The 18,265-nt window shown below is 32.5% G+C and overlaps 1 protein-coding gene and 1 long non-coding RNA gene across 2 annotated transcripts; one reads left to right on the top strand and one right to left on the bottom strand.

The window, feature by feature from the left end:
• Nucleotides 1–1,181: 1,181 nt before the first annotated feature.
• Nucleotides 1,182–18,185, bottom strand: LOC141450279 (uncharacterized). The gene is made up of 2 exons (XR_012455998.1): nt 18,068–18,185; nt 1,182–1,421 (listed from the first exon to the last, which is right to left on the bottom strand). It is a non-coding gene; the product is annotated as an uncharacterized lncRNA (long non-coding RNA).
• Nucleotides 1,238–15,875, top strand: LOC141450265 (uncharacterized). The gene is made up of 12 exons (XM_074120504.1): nt 1,238–1,373; nt 2,042–2,189; nt 2,541–2,608; nt 4,474–4,611; nt 4,700–4,810; nt 5,428–5,691; nt 5,774–6,008; nt 6,260–6,324; nt 6,408–6,488; nt 7,140–7,412; nt 7,514–7,774; nt 10,468–15,875. Exons 1-12 carry the CDS (start codon nt 1,283–1,285, stop codon nt 10,572–10,574), a joined length of 1,842 nt encoding a protein of 613 aa, XP_073976605.1. The 5' UTR covers nt 1,238–1,282; the 3' UTR covers nt 10,575–15,875.
• Nucleotides 18,186–18,265: the final 80 nt, after the last annotated feature.

Genomic DNA, 18,265 nt, shown 5'->3' with positions numbered 1-18,265 from the left:
TTCCCTAGAGTACAGAAAATTGATTTTTAGAAATTAGACTGTGTCCATTTAGGGATTAACCTCAATAACTTAAAGAGGTTGTTGTCTTCAATCTAATTAATGGCTTTAATCATAGAGGTGTCCACCCTGTGACATCCTAAATTGTGCGCTGTGATGAATTGGTGTATGCGAGCTGTACTTTGATGGAACAATGTGTTGGTCTTAATTCTCCGTTATTCTCTTTGATGTTAAGGAAATCAAGGATTATTGCTTGCCCTCGAATTTTGTATGGTGTTCTTCAAAACTTCACAAAACTTTATTTACAGTGATCGAACCATTTCTCCCGAAACAGTTTTGTCGCCCAAAACAAGGTTTAGTAACTGGTATTTTGTGAAGAAGTTTATAGTGTGATAATTAAGAAGTCTAACTTCAACGAATCTAGTGAACGGTTAGAGGTAATAACGACAAAAATCAAGGCTCCTACCTCAGTAAAATAAAGATCAGTTTCGAATCACTTTAATTAAATCCATATCTACATAGGGTGAAAAAATAAATGCCAGTTTTCAGTCGTGAAACATTTATTCTGCCGAGCTTTCGACCTAGGGACTAGGTCAGGTCTAGTTTACAAAGTAATATTTTACATTACATGGTTGGTGTGTCTTCTGTCTTGTCTGTTCATGGACTGAAGATAATACAGAAGATAAGACTGAAGAACAGACAAGACAGAAGACACACCAACCATTTAATGTAAAATATTACTTTGTAAACTAGCCCAGAAGATGACCTAGTCCCTAGGTCGAAAGCTCGGCAGAATAAATGTATCACGACTGAAAACTGGCATTTATTTTTCAAAAATAATGAACAGCTATATCTACATAATTAAAATTCATCAAGAAAGCAGCGGTAACATCGCCATTCTTGTGTTATTTGATTTTCTCTTACTAGGAGATCTTACAGTTCACTGTCCGGTGATCGACAGTGTTGTCTACAACAAGAGAACACTTTCCGGAGGCTGGCGGTGCACTGGATAAAGCTCCCAGGGCCCACATGGAAGTAATTCAATCGAATTACGCCTTAAATTAAAAAAAAAAAATTAACCGCTACTATAGATTTTATTGGGAAAAAATTTAAATGCTTCATTTTATTTATATTTAAATGTTCGTAATTTATAATATTACTGATTTAATTATTTACTATGTGTGTTGCAGACGCAGATAATGCTGTCGGACAATGCAGTAGTTGGGCTGCAACAGGTTGGTCAAGCTCTAGAAGGAGGCGTCCTAGCCTCATCCGCCGTTTCAGCATGTTGAGCGGACCGCCATGGAGTCCCTTTCTTATTATCGCCCTTCTACTTCTGGCGGCACCTCCTCTTAGATATGCTGCCAGACATAGTGGTCAGTGTTTACTCACTATCCTTTCTGTCTTCTATTTTTGTACAAGAACTAGAATTGTAAAACAAATTTTAAAGCAAAAGTATTGACTAAAACAACCAGTGTTTTCAATTTTTTAAGTTGCCATTATTATTGGAAAATATGACGATATCAGTATTTTTCAGTTGTTGCATGAATTAATTTGGCATCAATGTTCAGTATTACATAAAAAAAAACCTTATATTCTGGACAACCTTCAAGTGAAAACATTCCTCCTAAAATTAAATCGATAATAGGTAACTTACTATTAAAACCCACTAATCGATTGCATCCAGTCAGTAGCAACATTACTTACCATTGCCAATTATGGGAACAATTATTGTTACTACAAATAAGAAAGTAATTTATTAATGAGAGAAATATTTCACTGATTAGATAACAGCTGCTATGCTTTTGTGGATAACGCAAACTTGTGTGTAAAAATTGACTTTTTTATTATTTGAAAAGATTTGAAAATTATTTGATATTTCTGGGGTGTACAGTAAGAAATTTATTCTTCGATTATGCCAGTTTGATCGGTTGTTTTTATGTTGGTACAATTCATTTTTTACAATAGAACTTTAAAACTTAAGATTTAATTTCGATATTATTTAAAACCATCTCTCAGACATCTTTTTATTACTATTTTGTAGAATCTCTGTGCCTATTTCCGGAGCGATGGCAAGGCTCCTGGTTCCAGTCTGGTGTCAGACAGACAATATCCATCAGATTAAATCGATTCAACACCAAAGGTCGATGTATAGCTTCCAAGGATGATGATAAATTTCTTATAATGAAAGAGTGAGTATTATTTTAATGTTTTTTTTTTTTGGCGCATCGACTGCGATGGTCATTAGCGCCAATTTATTTTTATTAAATATTATTATTATATTTCTCATATTATACTAGGATAGAGATTTAATTATCTAGGATTGTCAGTAATTTATTACGAATCCTTGTAGAGTATAAATCTTAAGATTCTCAACTCTGATTTGTAGAGGCATAATCTATAGAGAAAGAAATAAATACTATAGTATGAATAATATTTTATTATATAATGCTAGGGATATTTTTTTAAAAATTAAGAAATTCCAAATTTTTAAATAAATTATTTATTACTTATAATTATTTCTCACTTATTTATTTTTTTAGGAGTGGCAATTGCTACAGGTGTCTATCAATTCACCAAGTTCATGATAATGTTCTCCAGTATAAAGAAAGTAAGTAGATCAATTTTGTCTTTATTTTTATTTTTCTTAACTTAATTGTGATTAATATATGATCTATTTCGATGTTATTACGGCTTGAGCATCAACTTAATTTGAGTTCCGTTGAGGGAGTTGACTTAACTCTCATTTGACGGCAACGATCCCGCTAGTGGTATGCATTCATTGTTCAGGAATCGATAATAAGTTCATAAGATCCTTAAACGTTTGAAGTTTTTAGGTCCATTAAGAGCCATAAGTATACCAAGTGTGGCTATTAAATAACGAGACTGATGCTGCTACAGAAAAACCTATGCATGCGCCAAATCCTAACGACCAACAGCTGTGCAGCGTAAAGCCTTCTCTTTCGATTGCAGCGTCTCACGTGTTTGTAGAGAAATCTGTCTGACCGGAACGTCGTTTGTGTCAAAAGGTGTTAGTTTCGTTTTGCCGAAAACATGATACTACACATGTAGTAGAGCAATGAATTGTCGTGAAATTTCACATCAAAACTTGATAAAACCGCTATTGAAACTTATCTTTTATTAAAAGAAGTTTATGGTGATGAATGTTAATTACATGCACGAGTTTTTGAGTGGCTCTAGCGTTTCCAAGATGGCCGAGAAGACGTCGGAGATGATGACCGCCCGGGTCGCTCTTCCACGTCCAAAACGGATGAAAATATCGATTATAATTAATCAACACTACTACCGTGAAGTGCTTGCTCAACTCCATGAAAGAGTAAGGAAAAAAAACGACCCGATTAGTGGAAGAACAAGTCACGGGGTTCTCCATCAAGACAACGCGCCGGCTCCCACTGCATTGTCTGGTCAAGACGTTTCTAGCCAAGTACAACATCCCAGTTTTAGGCCATCCGCCTTATTCGCCTGACCTGGCGGCCCCATGTGACTTTTATCCGTTCCCCAAAGTCAAATCTGCATTCAAAGGAACACGATTTCAGTACGTTGAAGCTGTGAAAGAAAAAGCGGCACGCGTCATGCAGGAGCATACAGAAAAAGACTTCCAGCACTGTTTCCGAACAATGGTAAATTCGCATGGAGCGTTGTAGGGATAGTGGAGGGGTGTATATTGAAGGTGATAATGGACTATAATGGATTGCCACCTGTATAATATTTATAAGAATCAAATGGGAGAATGAATTTTTTAAAATTTGACGAAAATCGGCTGGCCGAAATTCTTTAATCGAATAGAATGTTCGATATCTTAATAGTTTTTCGCAAACGGTTCCTTAAAAATTTTATTTAAACTTCTTACAGAGTTAGGAAATTCAATTAAGGGAAAGAGGGGGTGGACAGATTCCTTCTAAGAAGAAAATAAGAATTAAATATTATTTAAACGTTCAAAGATTGAACAAAAAATTTGTGAGTTTTAAGAACAACAATAATGATACAAAGTTGTGTTTCACAACAGATTCACCATAGAACTCATTAATGCCTCAGTAATCACTAGTCATTAGGCAAACCTGCTGTGAAGCGCAGTTTGTTCGTTACCCTTTGTAAACCTAAGTTGTGGCGTGAAAATTGTAATTTGTTGGACTGAACATTAAATATTGGAAGCTTTCCCATTTATTCTCCTAGAAGACGACTCAGATTTTCAATGATTTGTTTGTGCAATGATTACCGCGGAAGTTAAGAAGAAATTTTCTTCTTTGAGTGATAAGTGTTTAAATTTGAAGCCTCAAAAAAGTTGCATAGTGATTGAAAAGCTGGCCTCGATATTTTTTCTACTTCAGATTCTCCATTCAAAAAGGCTTGGTTACTTCGCTCCGCTTTGTATTGTTCTAATCTTTTTAATTAATGATTTTTAAACAAAATTGTTTCTATGATTCATTACGATATATAGCGTATAATTAATTGCAGCATACTGCTCCAACGTGGACACTTTGGCCCTTTGTTCCCAGATCACTGGAGATGCACTTTTATATTCAATGTTTAGACTGGACGCCATACCACTACCTTGTCCTTTCTCCGGATACCACACTTTCTTCTATAATAGAGGTATAATTAATAATTATTTTACGAAATAGAACATAGATGAATAAAACTATAAAAATATTAGCTATAAAATAATTTGTTTATTGCGCAGGACAAGGTGAATGTAATACCTTAGCCTCAACAATGGAACCGTGCACTCAAGATAGTAGACTGCTGCTTAGATATCAAGCATGCCCGGATGTTCCGGGAAGTGAAAGTACTGGTTAGTTCAATTTCCACTATTATTAAGCTTCTTTCAGTACAAATATTTAATAAGTACTCACATAGTTAGGTGTAAAAACTTTCAACTTCACAAATGGAAGAAAGAGGAGTCCGAATTTCATTCATGATTATTTATTTTTGCTCAGCTTTCGACCTACAGACTACGTCATCTTCATGCTTATAATTATTTTTTAACAATCAACATAATTTGATTAAGAATATTAACATTAAAGGTTTGTTTGTCTTCAGTCCTAATTGCTTTTGTTAATCATAAGACAAACAAACAAAGATTTCCCCCGAGAAATTCGGTTCAAAGTTCCCTTGGTAAAGAAGTGGCTAGATTTCCTAAATGACCATTTTTCGGAGGTTTGCAGACCTCTTTCTTGTGCTCTCTTCAGCCTTCGTTTACACATGTCGTAGATTTATTTATCATTTCCAGAGAAACTTTTGTAGGGTAGTCGTCGCATAGGGAAGGTTGGGGTAAGGTTAAGTTTAAAAATAATGAAATATAACTCAAAAGTTTGGAAGTTTTTAAGAAAATTTATGAGTTCGAAACTTAATGACTTAATAGTAAAAGAAAGTCGTGTGAGTATTGACTCCAGATTTCCTGTTTTATAGTGGAAGAACTGCAGTGTTTGGCCACATGGAAGGAAGGATCGTCAAGATATCTTGTTGGTAAGATAGAACATGGGCACGCAACCTCTAATGAAGATAGATATCGTTGTTTTGTCTACGACAGATCGCCGACTTCTTCGGTAGGCGGTGGCACCAACGGCCGAGAGGATGATGGTTTTGCTTACAGAGTTGCACAGAGCGGCGATGCAACCTGCAATGGATTGCTAAGCCCTGTAGAGGGCAGCAGGACTATGACTCTCTACAGAGGTTATTTTAGTTTATAAAATATTTTCACATTTTCCAATTTTGTTTTTTTTTTTAATTATTATTATCAATACTTTTTGAACAGCTGCGAGTCCTAGTCGCTGTAAATTTCCTTCGTGGATGTCCACGCACGGTCATTGGCATACGCTAGACTATAGACGCACATATAGTTTACGCCATAGAAATACAACATTAAGGATTGCGGATTCTGAAGGCCGTGAGGAGACTAGAGTACAATGTTCCGAGGTGAGAGGTCCATTAGCTGGCGCTTCATCGAATGGCGAAAATGTGCAAATAATTGGCCATTTCACTATCGGATGGTAAGTATAAAATCTATACTTACATTCTCTTGAATATTTATCTCCTCTTCAGCTTCTTCAGCTCGAAAGAGGAAGTTTTAAAGTTAAAGTGTCCGTTCCTGTTATACGTACACCTAAGAAATAAACTTTTTAAGAACCAAATAGGTTTTTTTTAGCAAATGATTTCGAGTATGTTTGCGAAAAAAAAGAATGGTAAATCTCAAACTTTATATTAATGCAGTAAATTAAATGTATTTAATTTTTTGTTGCAGCCAGAGCGGCTATGTGTGTATGGTGTTCTATAAGAGGGACCACCATGTGATTGAGGTGCAATCAGGTAAATTTCAATTTAAAATTTTTATTTCCACCATTTTATCATAGATAGATAATAACGATATTTATCGGTTATTGTTTGTAAAGGCACGTTTACCAGGAGATTCGAAGAAGCATGCAGTAAGAGCAATTTTGACAAAAATAGAGCAACATACGTTACTTTAGTCAGTAAGTATTTTACTTTACACATTCTACTGTTTTTCTCACTTCCCCTTCTCCTCTTCCGAAAATTGCGATCGTGTGCAGATGTTTGATTCTGACTTTCACTAGAGGCTGCCATAGTCAGATTTTGGATTTTCTCCAAAACGGTTCCTAGATTTTCTTTTAACTAATTGTGCACGATATGTTGATCTAGAATTTTCATTTCTAACATTTTCCCAGTTAAAATACAACTAAGGATACAATTGATAGAAAGGCGGGTTGGTAGGACTGCTTTTTAAGGTGTAATCTTTCTATAATGTGCGGTCCTACCTGCTGTAAATGGGTAAGTGTGTTACTGAAATCAAATTTGAAGAAACTTCCACACCCGAAAGTGCCTCTTTTTATTTAAAGGAGTGTTCATTTACTCGAGACTTCACTGCTCATAACTATGGTTATCCCAATTCAGTCGCGTCAACAAGCGGAGATTGTTATGGACCCTTCTCTTTTTGTTTCGCATGAAATACATATTCATTTTGCTCTTCTACCTCAGATTCCTAAATTTATACAAATTATTGTAAGAATTCAGCCCTCTAAGGAGTCACTCTTTCCATGATCAATTCACATTGAATAAACTCGATATATTTATAACTTCATTAAATCAACTATTCATTCTTACAGCTCCACATCCAGATCAGAAAAAGTGTCCTCATACAGGTCGATTCATTGTATCCGGATTGTTTAAACGACGTCGAGAAGAGAGAGCAGCGCCAACATCAATAGAAACCACCAACATTGGAACCCAGGGCGATACCACCACAGACGCTGAAGAAGGATTAAGAATGATCGAAGGTTGTCCGTTGGATCTTGCCTCGTTATTGGTTGGCTGTGATGCTGGTGATACGATGGAATTTAGATCACATTGTGGAAGTACTGTTACAAGTATTGTTTCAGGTATTTTTATTTAAAATAAGTTTTCAGTGATAACTTCATTAAAATAATTATTTCAACTTCCAAAACACTTCACCGTTCTTCTTTTTCTTGTACTTTCTTAGCCTACAAATGCCATGCAGGATGGTCTGAGAATGGAACTCATTACCTCATTACAACACCTTTAAGCAGAAGTTCTCTTGGCGCAAAGAAATACTGCTTCATTTATACATCATCCATGACGATCAGTGGTGAACCGTCAGTTCCTGGAGCTGGTACTATGCTTGCAGGGGCTACCGTTCGTTTTTCTACTAGTTCGGACACGTGCAGTCGAAGTCTTATGCCCGGTACTACTGGTGTGTTGGCATTCAATATAACCAACAAGGGTGAGTTCATATCTTCCTTGTGTTTTAATGGTTTTTTAAAAGGCTTATTGTAAGAAAAGCATAAATATACGTAGTAGTAAGGCGCAAGGCAAACAGGTAGATCGCGATCGATCAGGTCAACAAGTTTGATGAAAAAACTGATGAAAAAATACATAAATTTATTTAGCGTAGTGAAAACAATGCAAAAATTTATTTAATTCTAGTTTACTCTGTGAATTAAGCATGTCCAACAGAATCTAGTATTTTCTGCTTATAAAAGACAGTTTGTAATGTTAAGAAAAGAGTTTCTACAAAAAATAAAATTAATAAAAAAATACGAATGTCATTGACGATTAAAAAATCTGCCTGCGGGTAATTCTTAATCGTCTATCTCTAACCGCAATTTGTGTAATTAATTATTCATAATATTTATAATTTATACTGAAAAGAAAGTTAATGTTACACGTTTCCTCTTGCTTTATATTAATGAATTAGTGTTCAGGGAAACAACTCCCTCATATCCCTCTACAATAAATATACCCTGAGAAAAAGTTGCAAACTAAAGGAACAGGTGTAGAATTACCTTTTTTTTTGTTGAAAAATAATATTTATCTAAATACGAGGGTCGTTTGAAAAGTCCGTGCAAAAATAAAAACTACTTAATTTTTTGGGGTAAACCTTTTTTATTTTTCAACATAGTCTCCTTTTAGGCTTATACACTTCGTCCAACGCTGCTCTAGTTTGTTGATCCCTTCCGAATAATAGGATTTGTCCAAGTCTGAAAAATAGCCATTCGTTTATGCTATCACCTCCTCGTTTGAATAAAATCTTTTTCCCGCCAGCCATTTCTTCATATATTGGGGAACAAATAGTAGTCCGAGGGAGCCAAGTCTGGAGAATAGGGGGGATGTGAAACGAGTTGGAACCCTATTTCCATTAATTTTGCGACCACAACTGCTGAGGTGTGAGCTGGTGCATTGTCGTGATGGAAAAGGACTTTTTTGTGGGCCAATCGTGGGCGTTTTTCTAGCAGCTCGGTTTTCAAACGGTCCAATAACGATGAATAATATGCACCTGTAATAGTTTTACCCTTTTCCAGATAGTCGATGAGGATTATTCCTTGTGAATTCCAAAAGACAGTCGCCATAATCTTTCCGGCCGAAGGAACGGTCTTCGCCTTTTTTGGCGCAGATTCCCCCTTGGTAACCCATTGTTTAGATTGTTCTTTGGTCTCAGGAGTGTAGTGATGTATCCATGTTTCATCCACAGCGACGAAACGACGCTTAAAGTCCTGCGGATTCTTCTGGAACAGCTGCAAACCGTCCTTGCAACACTTCACACGATTTCGTTTTTGGTCAAACGTGAGCAATCGCGGCACCCATCTTGCGGATAGCTTTGTCATGTCCAAATGTTGTACCCGTTCATTCGAGGTGCCCACAGCACTAGCAATCTCACGCAGCTTCACTCTTCTGTCATCCATCACCATATCGTGGATTTTATCAATGATTTCTGGAGTAGTAACCTCAACAGGGCGTCCAGAACGTTCAGCGTCACTTGTGCCCATATGGCCACTCCGAAAATTTTGAAACCACTTATAAACTGTTCTAATCGAAGGTGCAGAGTCACCATAATGTTTATCAAGCTTCTCTTTAGTCTCCTGAGGCGTTTTGCCTTTCATAAAGTAGTGTTTAATCAACACACGAAATTCTTTTTCGTCCATTTTTTGAAAATCACTGGACTTCCTCGATTCAAACGAATGCCAAACACAAAGAAATAGACCGATCTGGCTGAAACTTGGTGTGTGTTCTTCCAAGAGATGCTACTAACTAAACATAACCTCGATACGCGCCAGTAGTGCTATCTCTCTGACTTTGCACGAACTTTTCAAACGACCCTCGTATAAACTAACTCTATTTTCTAAAATACAAAAGACTCCAAAAAAAAAAAAACTTAAAATTGTCTTCTACATAACCTGAGGGGGGGAAAAAAGCAGTATCATGGATCTTCTGATTTTCTCAAAAATTTTAAGTTATTGTTAGTTACAATGAGGGAGTTCACAAATGAAATGTTAAGTCTGCGCTTCTTGAATTTTTCGTTTTTTATTTAGTTACCAAACACGGCCAAAGATTTTTTTCTAAAACTAATTTTTTGAACTGAAGGTTCCCAAATCGAGTTTATCTGATGAAAACTGGATTTCGAAAATGATGAAGCTAATTGCATTACTTCCTGCTAAGAAAAAGTGAAGAGAGTTCTCTATAGAGGAGTGGTATAAATAAGGAATCGCCTATTTTTTCAGGCGGGGCTTAACGTAACGTCCAACTACCAATTAGGTGTCGTGGACGGAGGCGACTAGCAAACACACTTTACTGTCAAATTTCTTTTATTAACCATTAAATAAAATCCAAGGCCTAAGACCGGGGAATCGAACCCAGTACCACAATACATGTTAGCTTCGCAGGCCTAAGAGTGGTATAAATATATTGGAGTTAAAGGGATTAGAAGCCCCTCTAAAGGGCTATTCAGTGTAAAATAGTGTATCACTTTGTTTACTAATAATACAATGAGAATAAAATATATTGTCAAACTTAGAAGTTCGAATATGTCAATTGATTGATTGGATTTGTGAATCTCTTGATTATAATGTTTTTTCATCTATTTAGTTTCTGTCTATCTATATAATAGTTTTGTTTGTTTATTTTCATTTTTATTTACAGGAACTTGCACAGAAATCAGCAATCATTCCCCAATCTTCACCGGAAGTTTGCCATTTTCGCTATTTTTTACAGTAACAGCAGTCTTCTTCTCAGCACAGTTCAGATGATTTTAAAGAGTATAAATAAATTAATTTAAAAAAAAACAAAATGAGTAAACTACACGCAGAACTTTATAGGAGACACAATTCTTAATTTAAAAAGTAATCAAATAATAATAAACTAATAAAAATAAATAATAATTTAAAATAATTAAAAAAAAAATCAAAAAACTAATATAAAACATTTATTAAAACGAAAAAAAAGAAGAAAAAACAATTTTTTCTTAGCTAGCATAATTCTCTTAAGTAACTGAATTGAAATTATAAAATTAAAACACTTGTATTTTTATTTTATTTTACCATAATTTCCCTTTTTTTAAATAAAAAAATCACCTTTCAATTTTTTGAATATGTAAATAAGATGTTAAGGTGTTTCTTTTTGTGGGATGTTTTCATTTTTAGGGAAATTTTAAATATTAAATTTACGGATTTGTGATTTTTTTTTTTGGAATCCGACAAAAAAAAAATGAAGATGATGAATTATATGTTACTGCAAGGAAGGAAATTTAAAGGTTGTTAAGGTTGTATACCTGTCGATATTTTTATATCGATAGATTCAACAGAAAAAGTTATTCTTTGAAAGGACAAATTTTTATTGTAACAACTTGTGAAACTGCCGTGAAATTCTTGAATTTCAACGAATATTAATAGTCTTAAAATTTAAAGCTTTCGACAAAATTACATGTAATCTGAACAAACGCGAAGTATTGTAATATATCCAAGTAATAATTTCAGTCAGTAAATCCTTATTCGAAATATAAATATTGTAAATGAGAGTGCATTTAATTAAAGCAAAACTGTTTAAAACTATTCTTAAAGTGAAAAAAGTTTTTTCACGTATTGCAACAAGGAGCCGGCTAAAAATTGTTGTACAGTGCCGATCGAAGGTGTGACTTCTCAATAAGCCTAGGCAAAATAGCTACAGGTTTAAGTTCTTTGTCCCGTATATATCACAAGAGGACTTTTGGTTAATCAAAATAGGTTAAGGCCAGTAAAGTGTTGCTTGGCTGATCTTGAGGATTGTAGCCAAAAGAAAGACCATAAGCATTAATTTCAATTAGTGTTATTCACACACTTGGAATTATATAAAACAGTGCTGCTATTCGAACGATCGAAGGCTTTATGAGGAAATTTTATAGTTGTTAATGGAATCAAGTAAAACTATTACATTCAATTAATTTTCGGCATAGTTTGGGGGAAACAAATATTGGTTGTTTTAATCCATATTTTGTTCCAAAGAATTCGGATAAAGCTTTAATGTCATAAAATTTGGTCAGCATTATTTCCAGTTTGTAAATTCATTTCACTTTTCTGCAGTAACATATAGTTATATAGGTATATAAGTATGAGGTGAAAAACACACTCGTAGAAAATGTTATAATAATGTTCATTATGGGAAATTTTGAAAAATTTTTGTTTGTTTCTTAAGTAACCATGAAATCTTCCAGTTCTTTTTTTTCCCTAGAAAATAAAAAATTAAGAAATAACTCTTATGTTTGCACTAACCTCAACATGTCTAGCATACTTTACACAAAGAAATCTTTTGAAAAAGTATTTAATATCAAGAGAATTCGGATTGGTTTTTTTTTTCAAATCAATATTATTTATGAAAAACTAAACACAATTTTTAGAGCAATAAGTTTTTTCGTGTTCTGTCGGAAGTTTTCTTCGATATAGTTCCAATTAAGAAAAAAATACATATATTTAAATTTAATCCTAAAAGAAAAAAGTTTAAATAAATTGTAATAGCCCATGTTAACAATCACTTTAATATAACCTAAATGTGAATATATTACTATATTTAATAAGAGATTCATTTTTTGTTTATTTTTTTTCTATTTCATTATTTTAAAAAAGACATGTTTTGTAAATACAGATAAGTGTTCGTTTTTAGGCAAATATTTTCAAATTCATTATAATTTAGTGGTACTTTTAATTTTTTCTTTCTCTTAGGGAACTCAGGATATTGTTATTGAATACTTTTTAGTATGTTAATTGTTAGACAACTTTTCTTGTATAATTTCTGATAACAGACTGTTATTCAGAACAAATTATGTATGATGTGGGATCGCTTTTAAAAGTTTGAATGCAAAAATTGTAAGTTGTCTGCACTTTGGTCTAATACGAAATAGGAAATTTGTTTATAACCATCTCGCAGTTGCAGTTGGTACTACTTTTTGCTCTAAAATCTACAGCCAAAATTAATAGCGCAGAGTCAACCATTGCTGCGGCGGTTTTGCAATGTTGTAAGGTCTTCAACCTCAAGATTTAACTTATGTGAACAAAAATTAGTTTATTTCCACGGTTAAGTCAAGTTGATTGCTAATTTCACTGTTTATTGGATCAATATCGGCTTACCTCATTTTTGCCTTGTTAGAATTTTGCAACTTTGATGTCTATACCAGTGCTTGGAGTACAGGATAACTCGCTGTTTTTGCTTTTACATAAAAAAAAACAGCATTTTTTTTATTGTACATGGTGTAGCGTTATACTTTCAGAGCTAGTAAATGAAAAAGCGTTTATATAAAAATTATAAAACTAATAACCAAATAATAAAACATGAAAAGGACTATATTTGCGAAATAGAAGTAGTAACACTGTAATAGGGTTTGCAATGCAATCATACTTTTAGGGACAAATTTTCTTACAAATTAGAAGAGACCTGCTTTCGTCCACAAATGTACCTTCCAAGCCCCTACGTTTATCGTTTCGGGTTCGCTGAAATTTTTACTCGCTGAGTTGAGTGACAGCATGTACGGGGGTAACATATTAATACGTGGTGCAAAATGGCATTGGGAATGACGAAGCAATGCCATCGTCAAGCTAGGTACTTGAAGGCGATGTTAAGCGTGCGTCTAGGAGGCTTTATGACTAGTTTTGAGAAACTATATCGTATAATTTATTTAAAGAGTAATATTTTAAATTATGTTATGATTATTATTAAAACTAATTCAATATCCTGAGACTCCTAGGTGATACATATGTACATTGTAATAAAAGAACTTTTTTAATCCAAGGAAGGGCTTTCTAGGCTTCGTTAGGTAAAACAAATTAGGCCATAATTTTGTTAAGAGGATGTATCAGTGTCCTCGAACGAAAAAAATCTGTGATAGCAAAAAAAAAAAAAAGAGATAGAGAGTGAGAAGTTAATAATTTTTTTGAATTGGGCCCATAAGTTGGGAAGACATCTTTTTAGCTGTTATGATCGGGACATTAAGTAATTGTTGGCGAGTTAAATCACTCTACGCACAACTCTACCTCAAAAAAAAAAAAATAAAAAGAAGTAGAAGATATTTATTGTCATATTAAAAAGTACAAACAGAAAACAAAAAATGATTGGGAGAAAGGTTCCCTGTAAGAGACTAAATGTCCCAATAATTTTAAGAATAATTTGTAGTGGGCCCTCTCATAGTTAGCTGAGAAAAATAAAGAAAACAAAAATGTAAACAAAACTTGTTAGCAATAAAAGAGGTTGTCTTTAAAAGAAATGTGCTTTTATTGGCACATGTAAATTTACTAGTGGAATCAACATTATATTATATGTAATTTTCTTAATATTACTTAAAAATAAATAAAAAGACAAAATAGATTGGTTCATTTTTTTTTGTAATTTTATAACATTCATTTTTACTTGTAAATTTGTTTATAAATGTCGGGGGGGCTTCATATATATGTAGATGGATGGTGCTAAGTTAATGGTGGTAATAATTTATTGTGAGTACCATGATTTTTTGTTTTTAATAAGTTTAAATTTCAGAATTTCATGTGTAGAAACAAAAAAAAAAAATTAGTCAAATTACTTTTTCCAGTTTGCGAACAATTTGCACTAGTATGCACAAGTTTTGCAGGTTATTTCAGTGTTACAAACTAAACTAATAATTGTAAATAGTATAAGTGTGAAATTGTTTACAGTTCAGTATAGATAACAAAATTATGTACATTTAAAAGTAGTATCATGTATGTGATAAAGTTGGATAGAGAGAGAGAGAGAGAGATGATAGTTTATTTATTTTTTTGGGTAAGACTGCCACGGTCGGACTTCTTACGTTAAGTAAAATTACTGAGCTGAACAATTTACACGCTAAATTAATAATTTTCTACTAATCACAAATTGAAGTAAGCAATGATTTAACAATTACATACTCCTTTACTTTGTAGTTTTCTCGTACTAGGATACTATTTAAACAGTTATAAGGTACCAACTTAAATTTTTCTTAAAGCTTCCAATTTTAACAAAAAAAAAAGCGTTACTTTAATCTAGAATCATTATAATAAAACAGAAATTGAGAGGAAAGTATAATTTGTCCAACTTTTAAATCAAAACCTAAGCTGTTTTATACAAAAATGTCAGGATAGATAATATTTCAAAAACGAAAAAAGATACAACGCTTCAGCACTTATTTAATCGTCGCTGATATTATTTTAAAGAAATACCGTAAACTACAGCAATAAAGCACTTTAGAAGGAAGCGTAACATCAATTTGCAGGAGTGCTTTGAAATAAAATTTCCTTAAAAAAATATTTAAATATAAAAGTAATAGATTAAATCATTCGATTAAAATAAACAAGTTCAAAGTCGCGGGAGCAATTTTTGTTTTGTTCTAATAGAAAAGTTAAAAACGGAACCGGAACCCTGGAACTTTAAGAAACATGCATGTTGTTGAACTTATCTTTTTGTGTATGTATTTTGAAAAGAGGGAACCATCTAGTAAAAATGCTATATATTACGGTATCTCTGATGGCTATGACAAAACAAAATTATCCTGTACTAAAGAAATTGTGGAAACAATATGTTGACAACATTCTATAGTCCATCTCAAGTCACTCACCTACAGATGGTCGCAAAACCTTGGCTAGTATAACCGTGTTAATAAAGTTAAAGTTTGGTACCTTAAGTAGTGGCAAGATCACTTCCCTCTGTGAGTAGTTCCATTTTTTTTTACTAATACTTTCATGTTATCTTGCATGGTGCTTACAAAAATGGGATATTTAAACAAAAGACAATGTTCAAGAATTCCAATCATGAAAAAATGAAAAACCAAATACTGTCTACCAACCATTCATTGGTAAAGAAAAAAAAAATCCCTTGTTACACTTATATCAATTTTTAATTCCTTATAATCAGAAAAAGTGAAACCAAGCTACAAAGTTATGCAAACTGGCAAAAATAAAAAAAGAAATTTTTCTGTAATGGCTCAAATTTGTGAAGTTCTGTTTTTAAAATAATTGTTCAAAATAAAAAATATTGTGGTGCTCGCTTTTAATGTTGTGAGTAAATAAAAGAACAAAAGGGAACTTCAAAAAAAAAAATTAAGAGGTTTATAAAAAAATAATAAAAATAAAAAATTGAAGCAAATTCCGAAGCACTGTAATAGAGTACAACATAACTCTGTGCCTTGATGTTAGGATGAAGAAAAGAGGGGACTTATGGATGAAGCGAAAACAAATTAAAGGCCCCTCACAAACTTCGTAGATTAATTATATTTGTTTTTTTTTCTCTCAATTATTTAATTTCCACACTATCCCTCCCGTAATTTTTTTGGCCTAGAAGCTTATGATCACTCTTAAAAAAAAAAAAATAAATAAAAATTAATGAAGTGGCAAACAAACGAATATTTGTCAAAAAAAAAAAAGGCCTACATTCTTTAACGGGGTTTGTGATACAATCATTTCTAATTTGTATTATTTTTCTTTCTTTCTTTTTGTAAGAAATATGTTTTTCCCTTTACAAATCATACTGTTGAAAGGGGAATTGGTGATAAGATTCTTAAACTGAGCAAAAATTTAAATTGTCCAAATAAAAATGTTTAGAATCTTGTACAAAAATCTGTTCTAAGTAGTAAACAATAAAATAAACATTAAAAGTAAATGTGAAATTAACATTTTTAAAAAAGAAGTAAAAAAGTGTTTTTTAAAAATGAAAAAAAAAAAAAATTATGAAATTCTTTCCTACCCTATTTGTAAATGTATTGTACAACATCATTACAATTGTAAATGTTTAAAAAAAAATAAATGCACTTGCAAACATTAGGATTATTTTTATTTATTTTTACTGGACCCTTAATTGCAGGAGAGTACACAGAAAATATTTGAATTAATTAACTCATCAGCAAATCTTCCTTTTAAAGATAATGGAATCTAAGCTCCTTTTTTTTATGTTGAATGAAAAGCAGATGTACACTAATTTCTTTGCCATAGGATCTGGATTAAAAGGTTTTTCAACCACATTTTGAGAGTAATTATGAAATACAATTGTTGAGGAAAAAAACTTATGAAGAATGTAATAATTGCATAAATTTTGAAAAATGGGCTATATGTGTAGCTCAAAAACCAGATATTGAAGAGTTAAACTTAAGGGATAAACTATTAATTAACCAGTGATTAAATTGCTGGATTTATTTCTGGAAGTGGCACTTTTATTTAATGAAATTATATAAATTTAAATAGACTTAGTTTTCTTTAAACAATACCATTTACCTACGTGTTGCAGGACTGCGCATTGTGTTTGAATAATTTTTCAAGTTAAATTATTAGAGGGCAAATCTAAAAAAGAAGATACGTAGATGAGGCGGTCATTCATTTCATTTTAATGTACGGTCATTTGTATAATATGATAAAAATTAAATGTGTTGCTTAAGTTTTGAATTTAAAGAGAGTAGCGTACATACAAGTATATGCCTTGAAAACGTCTACGTTAACTATTATCTGAAAGATCCTTAGTTTCTCTTGTTCATTAAATTTGATTATTAGAAAGATTTCAGAAAAGAAGAGCTCCTTTGAAATCGTTATTTTATGTATTTTATGATTTCAATACCTGAGCACCGTTAGTGGGATCGAAATTTACTGTTAGAAAATTAGACTGTTATAATTAGGAAAGGTAAAGATGCCTGGTATTTCATGCGTTTTTGTTTCTTTTATCGCTAGTTTATAGCTATTTAAAGTATTCACAATACTACAGAATGATTTTTACAAATTTATCTGTTTACCCTCTGAAATTTTTTTTTTTTCCCCACTTCGCAGAATGAAAAAAGTAGGTCTTAACTCTGATTTGAAAATATTTCCAAGGAATTTTTATTAATATTAGATTCTCAAGTTGACTGCTCATTTGCGGTTTAATTTTTGTATGACTAGTTTCAAGTGTTAAGGCTTTGGATTTGGTTAGCAGTTTGCAGGTTAAAATTCAAGGTAAGTTATTATGCTCACACAATATGCCTCAGCAAATGTTAGTTATATCTAAAAAGAAAGTGTGCAGTGTATTGTTTCAAAACAATATTCTGTATAAGTAAAGTTAGGTGATATATAGATATCACTTTCTATTAAGCGATAATAATTTATAACTCATATAAGGCTAATTCTATCTATACAATTACGATTTTTTGGGAAGTTTTTGACGATCAACCCTAGTACTACTATCCTACCGGGCAGTTTTAATTCCTTTACACAAACACATATGATTCACAAATAGATACAAATGTATATCATAGCGCATATAGATTACTTACTGAAATGAAAGAAACAAGAGAAATGAATTGATGAAAATGAAATAAAAAATCCTTTATTAAAATAAATTTTTAACTGCGGTGACTGGCATACTGAACTAATATAACCTGCTATTCTGATATCATGTGCAACCTCTACATTGTGATAACATCACCATAGCCATTTATATCATATGTTAATTTTATATTTGAATATAAAAA

Source organism: Rhodnius prolixus, unplaced genomic scaffold, assembly GCF_049639745.1.
Source record: "Rhodnius prolixus isolate KJV_2025 unplaced genomic scaffold, Rpr scaffold_2, whole genome shotgun sequence".
In the NCBI taxonomy this organism is placed as follows: Eukaryota; Metazoa; Arthropoda; class Insecta; order Hemiptera; family Reduviidae; genus Rhodnius; species Rhodnius prolixus.
Note: the sequence above shows the minus strand (reverse complement) of the source record. Positions and strands in the feature narration are given on the sequence as shown.

Bases quoted from the DNA above. Each gene is read 5' to 3' on its own strand.
- LOC141450265 (XM_074120504.1), top strand. From the start codon at position 1,283: ATGTTGAGCGGACCGCCATGGAGTCCCTTTCTTATTATCGCCCTTCTA. The intron at 1,374-2,041 runs GTCAGTGTTTAC...ACTATTTTGTAG, and splicing joins ATATGCTGCCAGACATAGTG to AATCTCTGTGCCTATTTCCG. The intron at 7,775-10,467 runs GTGAGTTCATAT...TTTTATTTACAG, and splicing joins ATTCAATATAACCAACAAGG to GAACTTGCACAGAAATCAGC.